At 39.0% G+C, this 22,587-nt stretch overlaps 1 protein-coding gene across 10 annotated transcripts in view; it reads left to right on the top strand.

Annotated features, from left to right (window-relative positions):
- ACSBG1 (acyl-CoA synthetase bubblegum family member 1) overlaps window positions 1–22,587 on the top strand; it is a 39,042-nt gene that overhangs the window by 13,441 nt on the left and 3,014 nt on the right. For 6 of the 10 annotated variants that reach the window (XM_035554065.2, XM_035554067.2, XM_035554063.2 and 3 more), the window contains 11 exons: window positions 7,946–8,163; window positions 8,708–8,796; window positions 9,548–9,668; window positions 10,567–10,647; window positions 13,389–13,538; window positions 15,801–15,977; window positions 16,699–16,880; window positions 17,949–18,182; window positions 18,661–18,878; window positions 21,523–21,662; window positions 22,211–22,457. In XM_035554065.2, the coding sequence (XP_035409958.1) occupies window positions 8,032–8,163; window positions 8,708–8,796; window positions 9,548–9,668; window positions 10,567–10,647; window positions 13,389–13,538; window positions 15,801–15,977; window positions 16,699–16,880; window positions 17,949–18,182; window positions 18,661–18,878; window positions 21,523–21,662; window positions 22,211–22,457 (1,771 nt within the window). In that variant the 5' untranslated portion in view covers window positions 7,946–8,031. Of the gene's footprint in view, window positions 1–7,035; window positions 7,084–7,945; window positions 8,164–8,707; window positions 8,797–9,547; window positions 9,669–10,566; window positions 10,648–13,388; window positions 13,539–15,800; window positions 15,978–16,698; window positions 16,881–17,948; window positions 18,183–18,660; window positions 18,879–21,522; window positions 21,663–22,210; window positions 22,458–22,587 lie in introns of those variants that run through there. The other 4 variants (XM_035554071.2, XM_050713023.1, XM_035554076.2 and 1 more) reach the window with 4 other exon arrangements.

Raw genomic sequence — 22,587 nt, 5'->3', positions numbered from 1 at the left:
TGTATACATACATGTGTACATACATATTCTTTTAAAAAGGCAATTCCTTAATCCACAACAGTGCTTTTTGTTTGGTTGGGTTTTTTTGCTTGTGTTTTTTCTTTTTCCCAAGAATTGAACTGACAGCCATTCGCATTTTGTTGTTCAGTAAGCAGGGGAGAAATTTGCATGGGTAAAGGTGACGACTACCTTCTCTTTTTAAATGTTTAGCATGTTTTATTGAGCTATTTAAGACACATTGCATGCGTAGATTATTGCTGAGGCTGTGATTCTGCAGAGTACTTGCTTGTGTGCTTGTGAAGGCTCTGACCTATTTTTCTAAGAGAATGTATCTGGGACGCTGGTTACTGCCACCAGCTATCCACCCCACTTCTCTCCCAGAGGTTGCCACTGGCTGCAGTTTACGTAGTACTCTGGTCTATAAACCACGGTGCTCAGGAAGGAGTGTACATGCCACCTCAGCCACTCCTGCATTAGGTGCTTGTGGCCTCTGGAAGAAAGGTGAGGCAAACAACGAAGGGTAGAAGCCATTCCAGCTATTCCATGATAATTTTTCTGCAATCGCAAGTCATGCCCCATTCATTTGAATTGAGCAGTTCCTTTATCTGAGCTTAGGTACATTTCTAAGTTGATGAATAAGTCTTCAGCTGCAGTGGGTTTGCTTTGTATGTCAGGTGAAAAGGAGATTCTGATGCTTTCTAGTTGTGAACTGTCTCTTCATAATTGATAGTTCTGCAATTTCAGATGTAAATATGTTTAATGAAGACCTCAAGTTGCTTTTGGAATCTTCTACCCGTTCTTTTTCCACCACCTTATAGAAGCTCATTCCTGTGAAACCAAGCCACACTTTGGTTTTCCTAATAATGCATGTATAAAACCAGAATAACCTCACTCTTGGCAGCAAGTATTATATTGCTTTTAAACCAGTGTAAAAGTAAATGAGAACTCATGCATGCTGGTTATATTTTGATGGAATTGCAAAATAACTTTTTGGAAAAGACCTCTGGAGGGCAGCTAGTCCAGCTTCCTGCTAAAAGGTGAACTCATGGCCTTGTTCAGCTGAGTTTTGAAAACCTCTAGGGACAGGGATTCCTCTCAGAGCCTCTCAGATCCTGTTCTTGGTCTTAGCCACCTGCATTGTGAAATTATTTTTCTTTATCTAAAAAGAATTTTCCTCGCTGCATCTCATGTCCATTGCCTCTTGTCCTTCTGCTGTGCGTCTCGGAGAGGAATCTGCCTTCTCTATAGCCCCCCCTGCCGTGCCTTCAGTCTGTAGCAGACTGCGGTTATATTCACCCTTGGTCTTCTCCAGATTGAAGAAACCCATCTCTTTCAAGGGCTTCTTGTGTGCGGTGTGCTCCAGTCCTCTGAACATCTGAGAGGCCCTCCTTTAGGCTTCCTTCAGTTTGTCAGGATCTTTTGCACTGGAGCTTCCAAACCTGCACACTGCTCCAGAGGCAACCTCACTGAGTGTTGAGTAGGTGGAAATAATTAGTTCCTTTGATCTGCTGGCTATTATCTTGCTAATGCAGCCCAGGAACTAGCCTTTCAGGAACACAATACTGACTCTCACATAGCTTGTTTTCCACCAGGAGCCACAGGGATTTTTCTGCTGAGCCAGATGGCACCCAGTCTGTGCTGTTGCATGAGGTTATCCTAGCCCAAGTGCAGGACTTAACATTTACCATTGTTGGGCTTTGAGGTTTGTGCCAGACCGATTCTTCATGTGGAGTGTCGTCATTGAAGCTGGTGAGGGAGCATTCCATTGCTCAAGATGGCAATGCAGTCATTAAAACAATATTGTTTCTAGGACTAACCCCTGAAGAATGCCACTTGTAATTGACTGCTAGCTAGACTTGGAAATGTTGACCACTGTTCTCCAAGACTAATTATCCTGCCTGGTTTTGATTCACCTGGTACTCCAACTCCATCTGGTCCAAACGTTCCACGTTTGCCTTTAAGGATGCTCTGGGAGACCTTGTTAAAGTAAATGACTTGCCACTGTTCTCCTCTCCCCATCGACAGAGCCAGCCATCTCATGGTGGAAGGCAGTTTGGTTGGACAGACTTGATTTGGGCTTGGTAAATCCATTCTGGCTGGTCTCAGTAACCATTTTATACCTCACAGTGATTTCTAGGAGGGTTTGTTCTATAGCCTTCCCACAGACTGGGGTGAGTTGGATTGTCCTGTTGTTACTCAAGTACTCTTTCTTCCCATTTGTGAAGATGGATGTGACATTTGCCTTTTTCCTGTCATTAGAGATCCCACCAGGTTGCCATGCTTTTTCAAAGATGATGGGAGCAGCCTTGGGATGGCATGGGGCCTGGTCTCTGAGCCTGAAGAATCCCATTTGGGCCTATGGAGGTTTTTGCATGTGTAATACAGAGTTTTGCATTAGAGGTTCTTACTTGGATTCTCCTCTGCTATAGTAGGTAGAACTTCTCATCTTTTGCCACTGGGCACAGAAGCTCAGAAAACCTTGTCAGTAAAGACCAAGACAAAGGCGGCACTGAGTCTATCAGCCCTCCTCAAATCCTATGTCAGTAAGTTGCCCATTGTATTCTTGGGTCTCCCTTTGGTTTCCAGTGTACTTGTAGAAGCCCTTGTGGCTCTTCACATCCCTTACCAGTTTCAGCTCCATCTTTGGACTTTCTATCTCTGCATGCCTTGGCAATGTTTATGTAGTGATGTTTCCTTGTGATTATGCACACGCCTTCGTTTTGGTGCATCACCATCAGTTTTAGAAGCGTCACGATTGTTACAAAGCTTGTTTTGTACGTAGTTGTCTGTTCTGCTGCACCACTCCTTCCATGTCAGTTTGTAAAAACATTCTTTGAAGGATATCTCTCATCTCCGATCCACATTGGTAGCAGTTTCCTGCATCTGCAGAGCAATATATTTTATTATGATTCATAAACATTCCCTTTTTGTCCACTGGAAAAGGTAAAAGCTTCCATGAACTAAAACATTCCTGTGGTTTTTGGCTAATTTAAAAATATTTTGTCTATTTTATTCAATTTTTTCTGCTTAAGAGTTTAAAGCTATAGACAGGAAACAGGGAAAGGTGGTTGCTGTATTCTTTTATTATTATTTTTTTTAAGAATCACTATGCATGTGTTCTGGCTGATATGTTCAGGTTCACTTGAAATTCAGTTTTGTATTTTTCTGTTTAATCTGTTCATTGGCACAAGGGAAAATTTGGTGCAGATGCCAAGCTCTCTGATTCCAATCTGTGTATATTCAACTTTAGTTTCACTAAAAAGAAGTTTATTTTTCAGGGCCAAAGACGTGTTGAAGAAAATTAACAATAGTAATGGGTGAGAGGAGGAATGATGTATTTCTATTGTCAGCAGAATGTGATGGCATCACAGCTGTGGAATCTAGGATGACGACTGTCCATTTAAAAAAAATGCCTCCAGCTAAGAGCCAAATACCTTCTCTTGTCATTAGAGCAGAGTGATGTTTTGCAGGAAGTGGCATATAATCAAGATACTGTTTTGTGAGTTAAAACTGAAAGAGTTTCAAGCAGAAGTTTAATTATTGTTTTAGTTTCTGCTTCTCAGGCACATCCATTGCATAACAATTTGAACTGAGGTCATGCAGCGGGGCTGTTCCACAATCAGCCTTTATTACCTGTTTCCCTGTGTGAAAGGTGACCTTGGTTCGTTTGCATTTCCTACAGCTTAGAGTTCTTCCATTAACATGAGATTTCATTTACATTCCCAAATGCATTCTGGCAGTCAGTCACCAGGGTACTTGAAAGACGAGTAGTGAACAGAGAGAAGGTCTCATTCATGTATTAGCTTTAAATTATAGGATTAATTGCAATTTTTATTTTTTTTATTAGCACACAGTCTGTCATATATTCCAAAGGTCCAGGCATTTCAGCCAGATGTACTATGCATATGAGAAAAGTGTATCGTTTTGCTATTTGCTTGCCTATTTAAAACAGTCTTTTGGTATCTGGGCTGGGAGAGACAGCCTCTACCATCTTGAAACTGTTCAGCCATACACAGTGGAAAGAAATAATTGGCTTACAAAAATAGAAAAATTCTGATGTGTTTATATTATGTATTATTTCAAATTTGGTAGGAAATATTTTAATAGCAAATGTACTCATAAATTAGAATTTTCTTATAGATGGTTCACAAGTCTAGGATTGAATTGCGAAAGATCAGTTGAAAACTTTCAAAGTACTTTTTAAATAGAAAACAGTTTTAAACTGTTTATTTTTTCCTGTAAAGTTTCATAGTGATTTTTTTTTTAATTTTACTGGAAACACTGTCTGCTTAAAATTCAAAATAATTGATCAGATACAATTAGAACAATTTCCCAGACAAAAGGCAGCAATGGTCATCCTGTTACACGCTTTGTATGCAGCAACTCTGAGCTGCCTCTTCCTCCAGCCGCAAAGACAATGATACATGGAAAAATTAGTCTGATAAGGAGTTGTGCCTTGGAGGAGAATGGTGGAGTTGAGGGGATGGGATAGGGACACTTGAAGGGGCTCAGATATTCAAAGGTGAGTACCTATCTGAATAAAATCTGTGCTCATTTGTTTTATCTAATAAAACAGGTTTTCTAGGAGCAAATATTTTCTCACCATCTCTGACTAACTGAATTCATGTGAAGGACATGAGCCGAGGTCATATATTAGTGAATAAAGAAGCTTTTGGGGTACAAAGTGTAATGCAGATAGCAGGAGTTACTAGAAGAAAGAGGAAAGGAACAAATACTCCTCTTTGCTTTCATATAGAGAAGTGTCAGTGGCATTAAGTACTTTGAGGTGGAATTCTGTCTTATTTCTTTTTATGCTCTATGTAAACCTACAGGTGTATAATGCATCAATGCTCATAGTTTATTTAAAGGATCTTTATTCTGATTTCCACTTCAATTCAGGTGGTGAGTTCATTTCTATCATGGGCATTGCAGTTGAGCTTTCAGCTGCTAGTGAGGCAGGGCACCTATTTTGCTTTTCCCAGTTTATAATCAGTTCATTCAGTATTTAGCCAGGCATTCTTTCCCAGGCTCTTTCTGGGAAGAATGAGCCCTCTGCTTAATATCCCTTTGTGTACTTACAAGAGTATGTTGTTCATTTTCTGCTGTTTTTAGAAACTCTGTGGGAGAGCAATCTTTAGATTATTATTATTATTTTTGGCTTAGATCTAGATTTAAGAACTGTTTTTAGATTTAAGCTTTACCTGCAAATACATGCAAGTACAGATACTGAATGAGTGTTCAAGTTTATATTCCTTTGCAGTATGTATTGTGTATTATTAAGGTGGCTCGTTGAGTATCTGTGAAACTGATTCTGTTCTTAGTCTTTCTGGTGTGAGTCAAAGATGCCTTTTTGACACCAGAAAAATTGCTTAAATAAAAACAAAACGATTCCCTGTTTCAAAGTACACTTTTGGTTTTCATTTGTAGATATTGCAATGATGTGATCTTTCGCTCCCCTGTCTGGAAGCTACTATCTGCTGAATGTCTGCAGTGAAAATATTGTGATTATGCAACTTTCGTAATGTTATTCTAGGAATATTGTTAATATTTTCAGTTCCCTTGGAGAGAGCGAGAAAGAGACTTTGAAGAGTTTTTCATAATAGGTAAACTGGGGTGTTGTAATTTAGTTCTGTATGGTATGATTTTGTGTCCACTCACACCTGTGATCCTTCCCATCTTTGTTGGTTTAGAAGCCAGAACATCATAGAGGGTTTTTCACCCAGGCTTTGTGTGTGTGCAGAAAATAAGCACTTGGATTACCAGTAGCTTCCTTCTCTGACGGGTCTTATTTCATCCTGTTCACACCAGGACTGGAGTTAAGAGCAGAAACACCTGCTTTGTCCTCACACTTAAATGTTTGTTGGGTGCCACTGTTTATACTTCAACGAAGTCTCTATGTCCACTACCTAACCTCCTCCATTACTGCTGCCCGGATTTGTGGTGCCCTTTATCCGTTGACCTTAAGACGTGTGAGAATATATGGTAAAGCTTAACACCTGTGTTTTGAAATCATTATATACAATTTATACATGAGAAAATGAAGGCACATGGAGATTAAGCAGCTTTATTTGTATTTACTTCTGTCATTATTACTTTCTGTTTGTCAGGATGGTCAAGAGAACAAATGTAAGGGTGTGAGTCAGGAACATGAATGCAGCATAATATGAGTCAGGAACAGTAATCCCAGATTGACACGCATCACGGCTTTGACTTTTCTAATTACTTTCTGCACCAGGGTTAGTATCTCCTTGCCTGGGAAGAGGTAGAAAGGTTAATTAAGTATTTTTTTCAAAATGCTTGTACATGCTAAGATAAAGCATGGGGGCAGTGAAATCTTTACAAATAGTTTCACTGAATGCTGGCAGCAAACCAGCTTCATTTAGGAAAGTAAATCTAAGGAAAATCTAAGGAAAAAATGTTATTCTTAAACTGTTCTTGTACTGTTTCATCCAGAAGGATTGGAACTAGCTATTTGGCAGGGGGGTTGTAAGCATTCTTTTTGTCTCTCTTGTAAGAATTCACGTAAATTTTGCCAATTTACTAACCCCTAAGTTCTCTGAAGAATGTATTGATATTAAGCCTGCTTCTTGCTAGGTCAGCAATGGCTAAGTAGGATCTTTGAGGCAGCCATTTGTTGTGAATGCCAGGGACACCTACAGTCCTTGGCAGCAGTGATGAAAGCAAAGTGAGTTAGTTGGTGCGCCCTGTTTGTGTCCTGTCAGCGATGGGGGGTGTCCTGGTTTCAGTTAGGACAGAGTTAATTTTCCTCCTAGTAGCTGGCACGGTGCCATGTTTTGGATTAGGATGAGAAGAGCGCTGATAACATGCTGATGTTTTAATTGTTGCAGAGCAGTGCTTACACCAAGCCAAGGACTTTTCAGCTTCTCGCTCTGTCCTGCTAGCGAGCAGGCTAGGGATGCAGCAGGAGCTGGGAGGGGACAGACCCAGGACAGCTGACCCAAACTGGCCAAAGGGGTATTCCATACCATCTGACGTCATGCTGAACAATATATAGGGGTGGCTAGCCGGGGTGGAGGGGGGGGCCGGCTGCTTGGGGATAGGCTGGGCATCGGTCAACGGGTGGTGAGCAATTGCATTGTGCATCACTTGTTTAGTACACATTATTATTATTAATACTATTATCATTATTATTATTATTGTTGTTATTATTTTCCTGTCTTAATAAACTGTCTTTATCTCAACTCACAGGCTTCACTTTCCCGTTTCCCTCCCCCATCCCGGAGAGGGAGGGGGGAGGGTGAGCGAACGGCTGTGTGGTGTTTAGCTGCCAGCTGGGCTAAACCACAACAGGCGGAAAAGATTTTTTTTTTTTTTTTAAGTGAATGGTGGAAAGATGGTTAGCAGGAGGAAGGCAAGAGCAGAAGGCAAAAGTTGACATGGTAATGGGGCAAGAAGGGTGAGTGGAGATCCACAGATAGATATACTAGAACATAGGGCAGATGACCACAGGAAAAAAACCTGTAGAAAGCAGTGGGGGGGATAGGGGCAGGATAGAGCAGAACAGCTGGGGAGAACAGAGGGGAAGAAAGGGCTAGGATGAGCAAAAGTAGCTGGGATGCTGGACAGGAACAGAGATTTCAGATTGCCACATAGCCTTCTGCTTCAGGAGCTGTTCCATTAGCTCAAGGGATAGTGGATTGTGCTGGGTTGAGCGTGAACAGTCTTCACAGATTGGTGGAGTGCCTGTACCACAGAAGATCAGCATAATTCTGAATGATGTTAGCACTTCTATTCAAGACACCGAACAAAGTATAAGAAATAGAGTTTTCTTTCTACACAGAATGTTCATTAAAGTTATAAAACTGGAAAGCCCTTTTCTCAAAAGATGGGAATTGATGGAATTATGTTCAGTCCTCTTATCTTTTGATACAGTCACACAGTATTTTTCACTAAGAGAATACTCTCATAATGCTTTATTTTCTAGACTCTTTGTGGACTTCCTTTGCTGATGACAGAGTCAGACTGAGAATAGATAACTCATGTCCGCAGACTCCCATAACGGTTCATCAGATGTTCAAGGAGAGCCTAGAGAAATATGGATCTCTTAATGCTTTGGCCAGCAGAAAGAATGGAAAGTGGGAGAAGATAACTTTTTCAGAGTATTATTGCCTTTCCAGGAAAGCAGCAAAGAGCTTCTTGAAGGTAGGTACAGAAAACACAACCAATTCCCTTTTCTCCCTTTGTCTCCTCTAAATAAATAAATAATGATTAAAATTGTATTCAGTCAAAGAGATAACATTCCTGTCATTGCAGGTGAATGCCACTGTTTCATTCAGGCATAGGTGCAAAGTTCAGCATGAGGCCTTAATCTTAAGACAAGAAATAAGTGAAAGCAGCACTCGTGAATTTGGCAAGATAAAGATAAATTTAAAAACACTGTAAACTGGGGATAAGACTAATTCTCCTTGTGCTTCTGTCCGTATTGAAAAGTTCTGTCTTTCAGGCTTATCTAGACAAAAGGGCTCAAGCAGGCAGGAGGAAGCAGTGCAACATTTAGATCGTGTTAGTTACTGACAGATTCTGGTTTTATCAAGGATGTCAACACAGAGCCGAAGGTGGATGTCTTGTCAATGCTGAAATAATAGATCAAAACTTTCCCTTGTTTTGTATGTGTATGTATGTTTTGTGCTGTATGTTTCTCTCCAACATGCCTATATTGTATAACTTTATGCTTATTACTTTTTAGCTTGGTCTTGAACGATTCCACAGCGTAGCAATCCTTGGATTTAATTCTCCGGAATGGTTCATCTCAGCTGTTGGAGCTGTTTTTGCTGGGTAGGATTATTTGCTTCCCTTTTGCATAGGGATTTCAAGGTTTCTGTTGTGCTAGGTTTAGAAATGTAGCAAATCATTATTTGGTGTCACATCGTGGAAGTTGTGCTGCAGCTGATTAGCCTATTCAGCAACCTACTGGAGTCTCATAGTTTTGAGTGTATCTGGAATAGTCCAGACACTCATAAATTGAACCTGTTTGCTATGGACTTAATTGTGATAGTCATGTATCTTTTCTTACTGGAAGATGTGGGAAACAGAGGACACTCCCAGTTTTATGTCAGTGATACATGGTATCTTCAAGTGAATGAAGTGACAGATAAAATGCTCACTAGCCTGATTCCTTCTGTCCTGATACGTGTTAATACAATTTGGATTTGACCTCTTAGTCTGTTTCTGTGCCAGTGAAATTTAAACTGAAATCTGTGTGAAGTTTGAACAGAAAGAACACTTGGTGGTTTTTGTTTTGTTTTGTTTTACCACTTATTGAGCTAACTCCCCTGTAGCCTCAAGTAGGCTAAAATAATGAATCCTAGCCTACAGCATCTCCTACTGAATAGAGTTCAGGGATTTATTTTGCATATATCATCCATGTATATCCGAATACTTGAAACAAACATGATAGCTGTGCTGATGTGTACCTCCACATCTTCATATTTTCAGCTTTCATCTGATCTCTTACTCTCTTTCTGGATATTAAATGCATGTATGTGTGTATATAAATATATGTTCTAATATATAATTTTGGATATAGAGGAATTGTCACAGGAATATATACAACCAATTCTCCAGAAGCCTGCCACTACATTGCTTATGACAGCAAAACCAACATCATGGTTGTGGAAAATCGGAAACAATTGGACAAGATAATGCAGGTATGAAGTGGCTCAAAAATTCATTGACCAAATACCAGGCTATGCGGTCATCAACATAGAGAGAAGAATAGAAATTGTAGAGCTCAAGAGATTTGGTTCATACATGTTTCTATCTAGAAATAGGAAAAAACAACTGTGGCAAACGCTGCTGTATCCATCTGAGGGTTTTTTGAAACTATTATTTTAGTCTTTGCTTCTTTCAGGAAAAAAAAAGTATAACTTGTTACCCTTCTAATGATATATGCATAATGGCTATCATCAGGCCACTGCATTTGTATTAGCACAGACTGGTCAGTTCAGTTCATAATGTGATTAAGTCAAAGATATATGTGAGCCACTGGGTCCCACAAAGTTGAATGAAATGAATGCTCTCTGAAGGCCATGCAAAGCAGAGAAAGACTGTAAGCCTGCAGCTTTATATTTTTATTTATCCTTAAAATATGCAAATTGCTTCCTTTTTCTTTTCTTCTCCTTTAGGAAGATAAAACATTTTATTTATTTATTTTTAGCAGTTTAACAGTTTTTATTGGGGGGGTTTCTTCTATCTTTATTGGGAACCACAGGAGCTATGGTCAACTTTCAGCTTGAGCTTGACTGTTCCTTGATATGTCCCTTGATGCAATAAGAGAAAGGATACTGACGAACCTTTTTGGTATAATTTAAATCTTTTTACTGAAACCAGACTTAGCAGATTAGCAGACTGTGTAGCATCTCCTCCTCCCCCTCTTTTATTTTTGAGCCAGTTGGTTGTAAGTTTAGGGGAGAATATTTGAGGGAGGAGGGAAACAGGAGCTTTCTTCTGACTGTCAACCCAGTTACAGTTTTGGCAGTACTTCAGTGGGGAAAAACACAAGATACGAATAACAAATTATAAGTTTGTTTTTAAAAAAACTAACAGATCTGGAATCGTTTGCCACACTTGAAAGCTGTTGTGCTGTACAAGGACTCCATTCCAGAGAGATGTCCAAATCTGTATACGGTATGTGAAATGCTAGAACAGAGTTACAATTATTAGGGTATTATTTATTTGATGAATTTCTACTATGTTTGATCTGTGGAATGCCTGCCATTCAGAATGCATTGCTGTCTTCCAGCAAAAGCATTCACAAGCTTCATGAGTGCATTCTATTGAATTTAAGCGTAACTTGTTGTTTGATGCTTGACATTTAAAATTAGAGTTACCTTGCTTGACTGTTTTTTGTCATAATGTTTTGTATTTTTTTTTTCTTAACTGGATTAACAAAACACCTGTAGGCTTCAGGTGGGAATGTGTACTCTCAAACCATTAAAAATAAGTTGTACACTGGCCGTAGTGAAAGCTGAATTGTGGGTGGTTACAGTGGATCCAAGGACATGAAAGTGTCTGTACTTCTACTGATGATAGTTGCATCATGTTTGCACCAAATATTTCTGGTGTCAGGCAACAGGTGAAGAGAAATACCTATAAGCTACACAAAGCAGAGCGCATTTTCTTAGCATGCCCAGAATCTTCGGGTCACATGGTAAAAAGAAAGCTGAAAAAGGGACAAATGCAGGATCAGAAATTTGAGTCGTAGAAGTCCAGCACTTAAGAAATGTTAGGAATTGTTTTTTGTAAAAATGTTTTTTTCAATATATTGAAAATAGTCATGTAATGAGACTACAAAACCTATCTTTTTTAGTTGGCTTCAGATTATCAGATTCCAGTCTGAAAAACCTCTTAATGAAGAGGGAACAGCATAGCAATACTTACGCTATGTTGAATTTCATAAATATAATACTGTTTATAAACAGTAATCAGTGTTACAACAGTGTACATCTCAGTATGGAGTATGCTTTACATCCCAGTACAATAAAAATGTGATACAAAGATCTTGCTGCTTATATTTCATAGTAAAAGGAATAAGGCTAGCAGTTAATTCTGGAACAACATTCTGTTGCTGAAGCCTAAATGCTTGAGAATTTTGGAAGAGAGAAGTAATGCATGGTTTATTCTGTTACTGAAAGGTACATTCGAAAACCGCCCTGTTCAAGTGCCGGGTTGGACACGTTTTCTCAATAGAGGAGGGTAGCTTTTGAGAAAGTCTTGACAGTTGCCTTAGTTTATATTGTGTAAAGGAAAAATTGGAGATCAAATCACCAAAGGCAAAAATGGTTTTATAACTTGGATGGAAGGCAAGGCACCCAAACTACATGGCATATGATGAAAGAGATTTATGTTAGAAGTTGACAGCGGAGATGTAATGAGCAATTGCTGCAGTAGGGGCCAAGCTTTAGTTCTCTTATCAGCGCATGTTACCAGAAGGCAAATGTAGTCAGTAATGTGTTTGGCTGTTTGTACCTTTCATACTCCCGAACAGGAACACTCGCTATTGCAGGTACTGTTCAGTAAATAAAGCCTGGGCAACAGATGCACAAGTGATTAACACATTCTGGTATGAGAAGACAGTAAGGTCAGGAAAACAGGAGCAAATGATAAGTCACATAGAAACAATTACACCCTTGACACCTCCAGACTTTCCAGGAGCTGGTGAAATAGATACGGCTGTATTCTGTGGGAAGAGATAATATGTGATGAATCCTTTCTTGCTATGGAGCTGTGCTTTGTACTCCCCCTCTTCCCAGAGAGATGATATGGTGGAAGAACGTATGAAGCTTGTCACTGGTGGTTAGCAGAATGCTAGGACAGTGTTGCCACCCAAGAAAAGGAAGTCTGGGTGCCACAGAGGCTAGCTATTGTAACCTTAGTAGCACACTAGCAACAGCAGAGGTCTGAAGGAAGGAATGAACTCCTCGTCATGCACAAGGGGAGGTTTTAACCTCTGCTGTCCTTCACATCATCCTCTTTATTAGTCCGTGGTCCTAGATATATTTCCAAGAAATCATTGTGGAATGGAGGTGCTGCATCTTGCTCTTGGATAATACAGTTCTGTAGCACTGGTTGAATCATTGGATCTCAATGGGAAATTGACTCTTGGGTTATTGACTAATTTTTATTTACCCTAGTTTTCATTGCATTGAAATCAGTGGCATACCCAGCAGGATATCAGGTGCATGTGGTAGATGCATCTGAGAACGACCAATAAAATATGGATGATCAGGCTCAGCATTTTTCTGGGACCAATTTGTGTTGTACAGAAGTCCACCATCATGAAAAGTTTAGCTCATTCTAGATGGAGGCAAATTTGAATGGAGATTGTGACCAGCATTATATGTTCTGTTTGCTATTAAATAGCAGGGAATTTGGGCAAGCCATTCACACATCTAGATGATGATGCTTTTGCACAGAAGCTTTCATTCTTTTGCTTTATATAGTTAGGTACAAGAACGGTGAATTATAAGTTGAATGTCATAAGTGTACTCTTAAAAATGTAGATCCAGATTCTTTTCAACAAGAATCATAGTCCTCCTAGGTGTAAGATAGTAATAGAATTTTATCCTCTATGACTTGTACATAATATCTGTCTTAGATGAGGAATGAGACTACCATTCCCTTCATAGGCACTGGGAAGACATGTAGCAGCATAATTTCAGACAGTCTGTTTGCAGTTTCCACATAAAGTTATACACTAGTCTTATGTTCTTTACATAGGCAAGACCTGAGGTAAACTTGTCTTGGAAATGTGTTCAGAGTAAGGCACTAAACTTATTCTGCCATTCTTTTTAGGCTGGTAAGGTGCTGCATCTTTTCCACTTGCAAGGAGGTTCATGATATCCTGTATTTTCTGTTACATGCTCTAGATGGAAGAGTTTCTGGACTTGGGAGATGACATATCTGATGCTACTTTGGATGATATTATTAACTCCCAAAAGCCGAATCAATGCTGTGTACTAATATACACGTCCGGAACAACTGGGAAGCCAAAAGGAGCCATGTTGAGTCATGACAATGTGTGTACTTTAAGCTCCTCCTTTAGTATAAAAATAGCAAAGTATGAGGATACTTATTCCTGTTCTTTTTAAATGACTGGTGCATAATAGAAGAGCCTTGAAATTCCTCTGGTTTTGCAACATGGATAGTGTACTACAAAGCAATATTCAAAATGGAGTCATCTGATTTTGATTATGTTTAAGCACGGTGAAGTATAAAACTCCATTCTAAGTAGCATTTCACAAATTTGAATGTAGCTTATGAGTATGCATTTTGTTACTTGCTGGGTTGTTTGTGAGATACAGTACTTTAATTCTGCAAATAATTTATATATAGCCATAATGTTTCAGTGATGTTGTTATGTCATCTTAAAGCAAATCATATGCATCAGCCAGCTGCTGTAAGAAGAGCCTGAGACAGACTACTTTTGCAAATTTTACTTTTCTTTTTTTTTTTTTTTCAGTCTTAGTCCTGGATGTTTTTTTAGTCCGTAATCACCTTAGCTGTATTGTTGTGAATAGAAAATTGCCCACTGATGGAGAACAGCAAAGTCAACTGCAAAAATGGCTCTCCACAAAGGTCTGCTAGCTAAGATCTGGACTGTAGTTGGTTTATTTTACTTAAGGTGGCTGAGCAGGAGTGGGAAGTGGTAGAGAGCCTCTCTGAACACTTAGTCTGTGAAAGGGCTGGCCTAAGTTGTCACCTCTCCTCTTAGAAGAATGCAGAAACTATTACACATAGTGAGCAATTCACCCAAATGTAGGGAATCAGCACAGTAATATCTGGAAGGAGAACATAGTGGAGTCGATGGACAAAAAGACTTATCTGACATTGCAAATTCCATGCTCTTCTGTCTCAAAGGGGTCTGGTGTCATTTCCATGTTAGCTGCCAAACTATTTCTGGCTGATGATCACAAACAGGCTATTTTTATGTTGACTGACAGTGGAAAACACTCCTTGCCTGTAACTGCTGCTGCCTTCTTTAGTCAAAAGAAGTTTGCCACTGTCCATCTGTAAAACCAATGCTGAGTCAGTCATATGCACCCACACAGATCTACTGTGAGCATGCCTGCATGCTGTGAGGCTTTGGAGGATGAAGAGGATAAGCAATCAATATAGCCACGTTTCAAAGACATCCCATTCTGCCTACCGTGTTTAAGTCTCCAATAGCTCCTTGACCAATGCTGCCACCTAAATCTGGAGTGGCCTGTCCTGACAGCATGCTGCTCCTTAAAAGCTTTTCTGGAGAATTGCTATTTTCTTAGACCAAACCTACTCTCATGTTAACCTTGAAATTTATTTTGAAGAAAAGCAACTGGCTGGAACATACTGTGAGAGCAGGTATTGCATGATTTCTATCTTTTCCCTGCTGTGCTGAGTAACTTTTTTTCTGTGTCCTATCCTACCCAGTTTAGATTAGACTCCTCTGAAAAAGCCATCTCCTCTTTTTCTGCTATGCATATGTGTATATTTTTTTCCTCTTACCATCACACATATTTGTGGATCTTGCATATACTGTATTCTGTTAATGAATATATGTATATTTAGCATCCTTTGGCTGCATCTTCTGAGATAAAGAAGAACTGGGAAGAAAAGGGGGAAACAGAGTTTCACTAAGAAGTCAAGCAGCGAATCTTAACCATTATTCACAGATGTAGTTCTGCTTATGGGAGGTGTGTGTGTGGGTGTCACTTGTGAACCACTGTGGTGAATCTCCCAGAAGCTTCCAGAGGAACAGGATACAGCTGCTAATGATCCCAATTTGTGCATAGCCATGTGGTGATCAATACAATGTGATGAGCTTCTTGCGGATACTTAACTGTCCTGTGAGGTCACTGATTACTGAGTATTTATTGTTCTTTTTCAGGTAAACACATAGACATACACTGGTGAAAAGTGCCAGCTTGATAGAAAGCATGCACAGTAGGAGACTTGCAAAAGAAGGGGCTGATCAATTTTCTTGTCCATCCAGCCTGTGGCTGCCTTACTTAGTGCGCCACTAGGGCCTGGGGAGTTGGTAGTGTTCACAGCAGGTCAGGCAGCAGAAAGATTGCATTTACTTCTGTTATCTGCAGGCCGTTGTTGCTACTAGATGAGTTCATCTTGCTTTTGGCTGGATGGCACCAGAGGAATAGCCATCTGGTATGTTGTTAAAGATTGAAGCATCTTCAGCAATTTCTGTAAGCAGACTTGTCATAGGTTTGTTGGCATAGCATAAGGATCCTTAGTTTGTGTTAAAAGAAAAAAAACAAATCTAATGTGTTTATTTTTTATTTAAATAGATAACTTGGACATCAGCACATTGCAGCAGAGCAGGAGATATGCAACCTGCAGAGGTCCAACAAGAGTCCATAGTCAGTTATCTTCCACTCAGCCACATAGCTGCACAGATATATGACCTGTGGACTGGAATCAAATGGGGAGAACAAGTTTACTTTGCTGAGCCAGATGCTCTGAAGGTATCTGCCTTGCATTGCACCTGATTAAGCTTGCACTTTTTCATCTTAGAAAACATCCAAAGGAGGAAATGTGTTTTTTGAAGAGGTGCAGAAGATGAAGATTGAGAGTCCATTATTTTAAGAATTGTGGAAAACTAAAATCTGTTAGTCTCAAGATGCAGTGCTCTGGACTCCATTTACCCATGTGGTGAAACTGCATAGAAAAGTCTCTTTGTAGTTATGAGTCTATAAACTGCTATAAAAAGAGTGTGCCTGGAACTGGTCCCTAACCTGCCCCCACATAAAGCTCATAAATGATACAACAGAGTCTGAGTAGATCTTGGTTCCAGTGTTTTCTGTAATTAAACAGCTAACTTAACAATTTATACTCAAAATATTCTGAATGTGTATATAAATTTGGTAGTCCAGGTCTGTAAGCTTTAATTAAGGTAGAAGTGTGCCTCTAATGCAGAAAAAGTATAAGAATTTTTTGGGAGAAAGGGAGGCAGAAGGAACTAAACCACCTGTGTTTTTTCCTTTTGGAGTACATACTTCCCCTGGTGTGTAAGAGCAGATCCATGTTAGTGAGTGTACCTGATTGAAATAGGTTCAGCAGTCCTTGCTCATATCTTGTATCTTTAGTGATGTTCTACATATTGTTATTGCAAGATGCAGACTGTATCATCAAACCTCTTTTTCACTGATGTGGGCCTTTTGCAATGTTTCAAAATGATTTTAACAGGGCAGCTTGATCAACACACTAAAAGAAGTGCAGCCAACGTCTCACATGGGAGTTCCCAGAGTGTGGGAGAAAATCATGGAGAAGTTAAAGGATGCTTCTGCTCAATCAGGTTTTCTGAAGAGGAAAATGCTGTCATGGGCTATGTCAGTTAGCTTAGAGAGAAACCTGAACTGCTCAAGCAGGTAAGTATTATTGTGAGTGAGATCTCCATCATCCCAGAAGTAGCTATCTGCTTAAAAGAAATATCAAACTTCAGTGAGACTCTCTAGATGTAAACAGGTAAAATTTGGCCTAGCAACACTCCAAATATAATGTAAGAGGGAGGATATAGTTATCAATTACAGTAAGCTAATCATAAACCCAAGTGACTATTAAATGGGTCCGTCCATCTTCTCCAAGAATGTATTTCCACTAACACCTCCCTGAACTCTGTCTCTTCTATGAGTTGAACTGGTTAGTTTTCAGCTGGGAGAGGTCCAGCCTCCCATGTGACTGTGCAAGTACTAGTTACTGGTATGAAGAAAGGGCATGAATTTGAAGGAACTGTGTGAGAAGGGGAAAATTCTCATTTTGAGGGCAGCCCAAACATAAACTCTCTCATGACAATTTGGAGTATGCACCATGGGAGCAAGAATACCTCATCGTGATACAAACTCAGGGACTATCCCAACCCCCTGAATTCTGTGAGCTCTAAATAAATCATCTGTTCTGAGTAACAGGTATTTTCCTGGATAAGAGTGCACAGATACTGAATATTGTATAAATTCAAATATTAACTTAACTCACAGTTCCAAAGTTCTTAAAATGTGAAATATGAAGTGTGAAATGACTTACTGAAAATGGAATTTCCAAAGATACTGCACATTGGTACTGATTTCCTTGTCTGATCTTTCAACTCCTCAGATAAGTTGTGTAAATTTCAGATTTTACTGGTTCTCAGAGATTCATTTAACTGATAAAAAATCAGGAATACCAGAGCTTTGTCTTATGCAGTACGATTTTGTAGCCTCTTTTTCAATTTGCAGTATTCCGACACCTTAGGAGTTGGAGTTCACTTGCAATGAAAGACACTGAATAAATGAAACAAGGAGAAATAAGTTACCTGTTCTTATTGATGTGACTTCTGTCAACATCCAAAACCAAAAGGCAAATATATCTCTAAACAAAACTTGCATCTGATTTTGTTATGGAAATTCTGTTGGTTCCTCTGACTTACTACTATCTCTTCCTCTTTTGTGTTTTGTACTCAGCAGTGACCTAAAGCAGTTTTGGACAAGGTTAGCAGACTACTTGGTGCTTGCTAAAATACGCAATGCTCTGGGTTTTTCTTGCTGTCAGAAGCACTTTTGTGGTGCTGCTCCACTCAATACAGAAACACTGTATTTTTTCTTGGGTCTGAACATCACCTTATACGAGGCCTATGGAATGAGTGAGACCACAGGCCCACATTGCCTGTCTGGGCCATATAATTACAGGCAGCACAGGTAATTTTATAGTTAATTTTACGTGTTGTATTTCATTATGAGAAAAGTATTCACTGAGTTCAGCAATGATCTTACCACTTACTTTCTCTCAACGCATTGCCAGTCCGTTGAGTTTGGGAGACAAAACATTCAAGTCAGAAACTGAACACATTTCCTCCATAGCATGCCAAGTCAAGAGCACTGAAAGTGATCTACAGCATTTTATGCAGGACATAGTTACTAGATCAGACGTGTAGCATAGCCCTGGCCCATGGCAGGATAACTTTCAAATACGAGGCCTCAAAGAGAAAAGTATTTTTATGCCTAAAGGTATGGGGCGGGGTGTGGGGGGGGAACAGAAAGCACAAGGCAAGATACACAACTGAAAACTGACACTAATACTTCGATAGGTTCAGGGATTTGGTATTGTAGGTGTCCTGCCAATATTAAATTTAGTATTTCTGTGTTCCCTGTGTGTGTTTCTGCTCTTCCCCAATAGCTGTGGCAAACCAGTACCTGGCTGCAGAGTGAAATTGGTGAATGAAGACACAGAAGGCAATGGAGAAATCTGTTTCTGGGGAAGGACTGTTTTCATGGGTTATTTAAATATGGAAGACAAAACAAAAGAAGTGTTTGATGAGGATGGGTGGCTGCATTCTGGAGATTTAGGAAAACTAGATGAGGATGGCTTTCTCTATGTCACTGGAAGAATTAAAGGTAATAAGCAAAATCTTGTATCATATTTGTAGTAACTATTCATCACTGGTCAGTCATATATCAGATGTGGTGCATCTAAATAAGTGTTTTTCTTTTAATGCAAGCAGAATTTATCTAACAGGAAAGGAAAATAAACTTTTCTATGATGAAACTGTGGCATACTTTGTTTAGGGAAGGTTTCCCTCTAGTCTGTGATAGGTGGAGATAATTCAGTTCCTACAATGAGGCTTTTCATCTCCCAGACCCTTATTCATTATTACTAAGAATAAGTCATATAAAATAGTAATGCAGGTTTAATGTGTTGTCTTTGATTCTAATGATCCATTAAGCTCTTCCTTTGAATCTTGCCCAGTTGTCTTAATTACACATTAGAATGTTTAGACAGTAACAGGAGACAGCCCTCTATTATATAAAAGTTATTGCTGTAGGTCAGAGCTAGGTTCCTCTGATGCCTTAGGCGGTTTGCAGAGGCCACTATTGAAATTTGAAAGCAGAGGGAGAGCTAAAGCAGTAAACCTGGGTATTATTACAGTATATAGGTTGAAGTCTTGCTTGAATAACACTGGTTGTTGGTACTGTGGAAGCACTTTTTCAAAATGTGTGTGTAGAGAGAGATTTGTCATGGTTGACATGTAACAGAAGAAGATTTAAAAACTGAGTAACTATCATCTTAGAATATATGATGAATCACTAGGGAGAGAACATAGATGAGTGAATTTGTCATAAGATAAGGTAGTAGCCTATTAGGCATCAGGACTTGAGTAGGTGCTATTAATAGCCTGCACCAAATACAGTTACCTTGATTTTAATTTGCTTTCTCATCTGATCCATTTTTCTTTCATGTAGTTATTAACATCTTCTGGTCTCATTCTGTCATAACATTTGTGTTGCACTCACATCTTCCTTGATTGTTGAACTAATAACGATTACTCCTAATTACAGGGTAGGATATATCTGGATAAAATAAGCATCTGTCCAGTTTCATTCAAGTTTTAAATTCAAGTCCAAATAAGGTAAAATGTAATAGAAGGTAGTAAAGAAGCTCTTCTTTTAGTGACTTCTTTGTTTGGTTGATTTGTTCTTACAAGTTTTAGGACTCATTATATTAAGCATGAAACGGTAGAAGTTGCTTTTTGATATCTGAGAGAGAGAGAAGTTGCAAAGCACCAAGATTTTGCTAAAGGAGCCCATACAGGGAGTATCTGTATAGTTGTGCAAAAAGTTGTTACAATTATTACAGTTTTCCTGATCAGCTGGGAAAAAGCTGACATTTCAGACTGGAAAAACTAGGACAAAAACAGCATTAGGGCAAAAGGAAAGGAAATGAAAACCTCTTACAAGTTTGGATACACAACAACTTTGCTGTATTTATGTGGTTTGACAGAAATCTCTCTTTCTATAAACGCAAGTCATGCTTCCTCAAATGCACTCACTGTGTTGACTAGGGAGAAATAACATTTATAATTATGAGATGAATGCGTACTCCTTACCAGAATGTGGAGTATGGATTGGGAGTTATTTCTGATCATTGCTGTTCCGGAGCAGTAGAGATGTTAAAGAACAAATGTGTGAGTGCTGAAAGGGTGCCATATTCCCTTAACTGCATCTAAATTCTTTTATCACTGGCAGTGGTTTAGGAATCAACCCAATCTTTCATATATAATCTGCATTACTACACAAAGGACTGGTCTGCCATTGGCCTGCGTTATTTATTTCTTGAAGCATGTTACTTATTAAAACCCTGCCAAGACCATTATTTGAGGGCAGTGAGAACTCAACAGTGTAATTAAAACAGAGTTGAAACTTACTTGGATAATTCTCAGTCGTGAAAATTTCAGTAAATATGTGTATTATACTTCAGAATGAATGCATTCAAATAGAGTTACACATGCCCTTATCAATGGTCAGTATCCCTACCATTGTTTACAAACCTCAAAAATACTAAGATTCCAGTCTGTCATTATACTCCCCTCATGTCAAGAGTAGGGCAGGAATGACTGTTTCTGCTGTGAACTTCCTCTCACAGATCTTGACTTCTCCCTCCTCATGTTTCTCTCCCTTCTTTCCATGTTGCTTCTGTGCAGCCTTCATGTAGTAGTAACTTGCTTTTGTCTGGCCCCTGTTGGTGACTCTAAGAATTAATTATGATGTTAACCACAAACTTGCTTTTTGGTGAGCCAACAACAGTAAAATAAAGAGTGAATCCTATGCTAGCTGGGAAGGGATGACTGCTCAGAGAAAAGGTATGTGTTATACAATTTATGAGACTTAACGGTTACTGGTTTGTATAAAAATATATTATACTATATGCAGTTGGACTAGATGATCTTTGAAGGCCCCCTTCCAGCCGAACTATTCTGTATCTGGAGCTTGTTATAATGGAATTTGCATTGTGTGTACATGGGAGCAAATGTGTTACTTGGAGGGAGAATTGAAAATCTGAGCACATACTTGAAATTATCAGCATTGCTATTTTGAAGAGAATCATACTAACAACTTAATAGGTTTGGTTCTTTTTGAAAACTATGAATTTCTGCATGTAAGAATAAGAAATTTGGATCCATCCAGGAATTAACCTGTTCTTTAGAATTTATTTGAATTCAACTAATAGCCCTTGTTGATGTGTGTTTTTTATTTCTCCTAGATTTGATTATTACGGCTGGAGGTGAAAACGTGCCTCCGCTTCCAATTGAAGATGCTGTGAAAAAAGAACTCCCAATTGTTAGTAATGCCATGGTGATTGGAGACAAAAAGAAGTTTTTGTCCATGTTATTGACCCTAAAGGTACATTAGTTTTAATACTCATTTCAGTGAAACTATTATACCTGCACCTAACAAAATGAGGAGGATTGTGAACCATTGGTAGAAAGACACAAAATTTGATAGGAGGGCATTAGTTAAAGAAAAAAAAAATGCATGGGAACTACAGACCAAATCATCATGATTTGAACTTGTCGTGGTTAGATGGTACAATGATGAACAATGCAGTGTTAAGCTAAATGCTCCTCTATAATGATGAAATAATTGGTAGGTCTGGTAGAAATTCAAGGTCATTAGACATATTTTAATTGACGTGTCTCAAGTCTATTCATGTCTTCTGCTTTTAAGCCAATCTTTTTTTTTTTTTTGCATTTGATAGCTAAATAGAAAGAAAATGAAGCATTACCATATATAGATAGATATTTCTGCTGTTTCAGGCTTAAATAATATTTGGGTATTGGTGCTTGGCTGCTTTGATTCTTAAAAGTTGGGGAGCACCTGATCATTTAATGATCACTGATTTAATGCATTAAGAGTGAGCATTTGATGATTTTCTTCATCTGATATTCTAGAGTGTACTGGACCCAGATACATCAGATCCCACTGACCTCCTCACTGAGCAAGCTAGAGATTTCTGCCAGAAGACTGGTAGTAAAGCCACTAAAGTATCAGAGATAGTAGCTACAAGGGATCAGGCGATCTACCAGGCTATTCAGGAGGGAATCAACAAAGTCAACATGAATGCTACAAATAGGGTTCATTGTATTCAAAAATGGATAGTTCTGCCAAGAGATTTTTCCATTTCTGGGGGAGAACTAGGTAAGATTTGCTGATTTATCCTAATGAGCACACACAGTAATGGGGCTGCTGATCTAAGAGTATTCAACTGATCTAAGAGTATTCAAATCCAGTTTCAAATGCCAAATTCTGGGTACAACCACTAGAGGGA

This window comes from Cygnus atratus, chromosome 11 (assembly GCF_013377495.2).
Source record: "Cygnus atratus isolate AKBS03 ecotype Queensland, Australia chromosome 11, CAtr_DNAZoo_HiC_assembly, whole genome shotgun sequence".
Lineage (NCBI taxonomy): Eukaryota > Metazoa > Chordata > Aves > Anseriformes > Anatidae > Cygnus > Cygnus atratus.
This window is presented reverse-complemented; position numbering and strand designations above follow the sequence as displayed.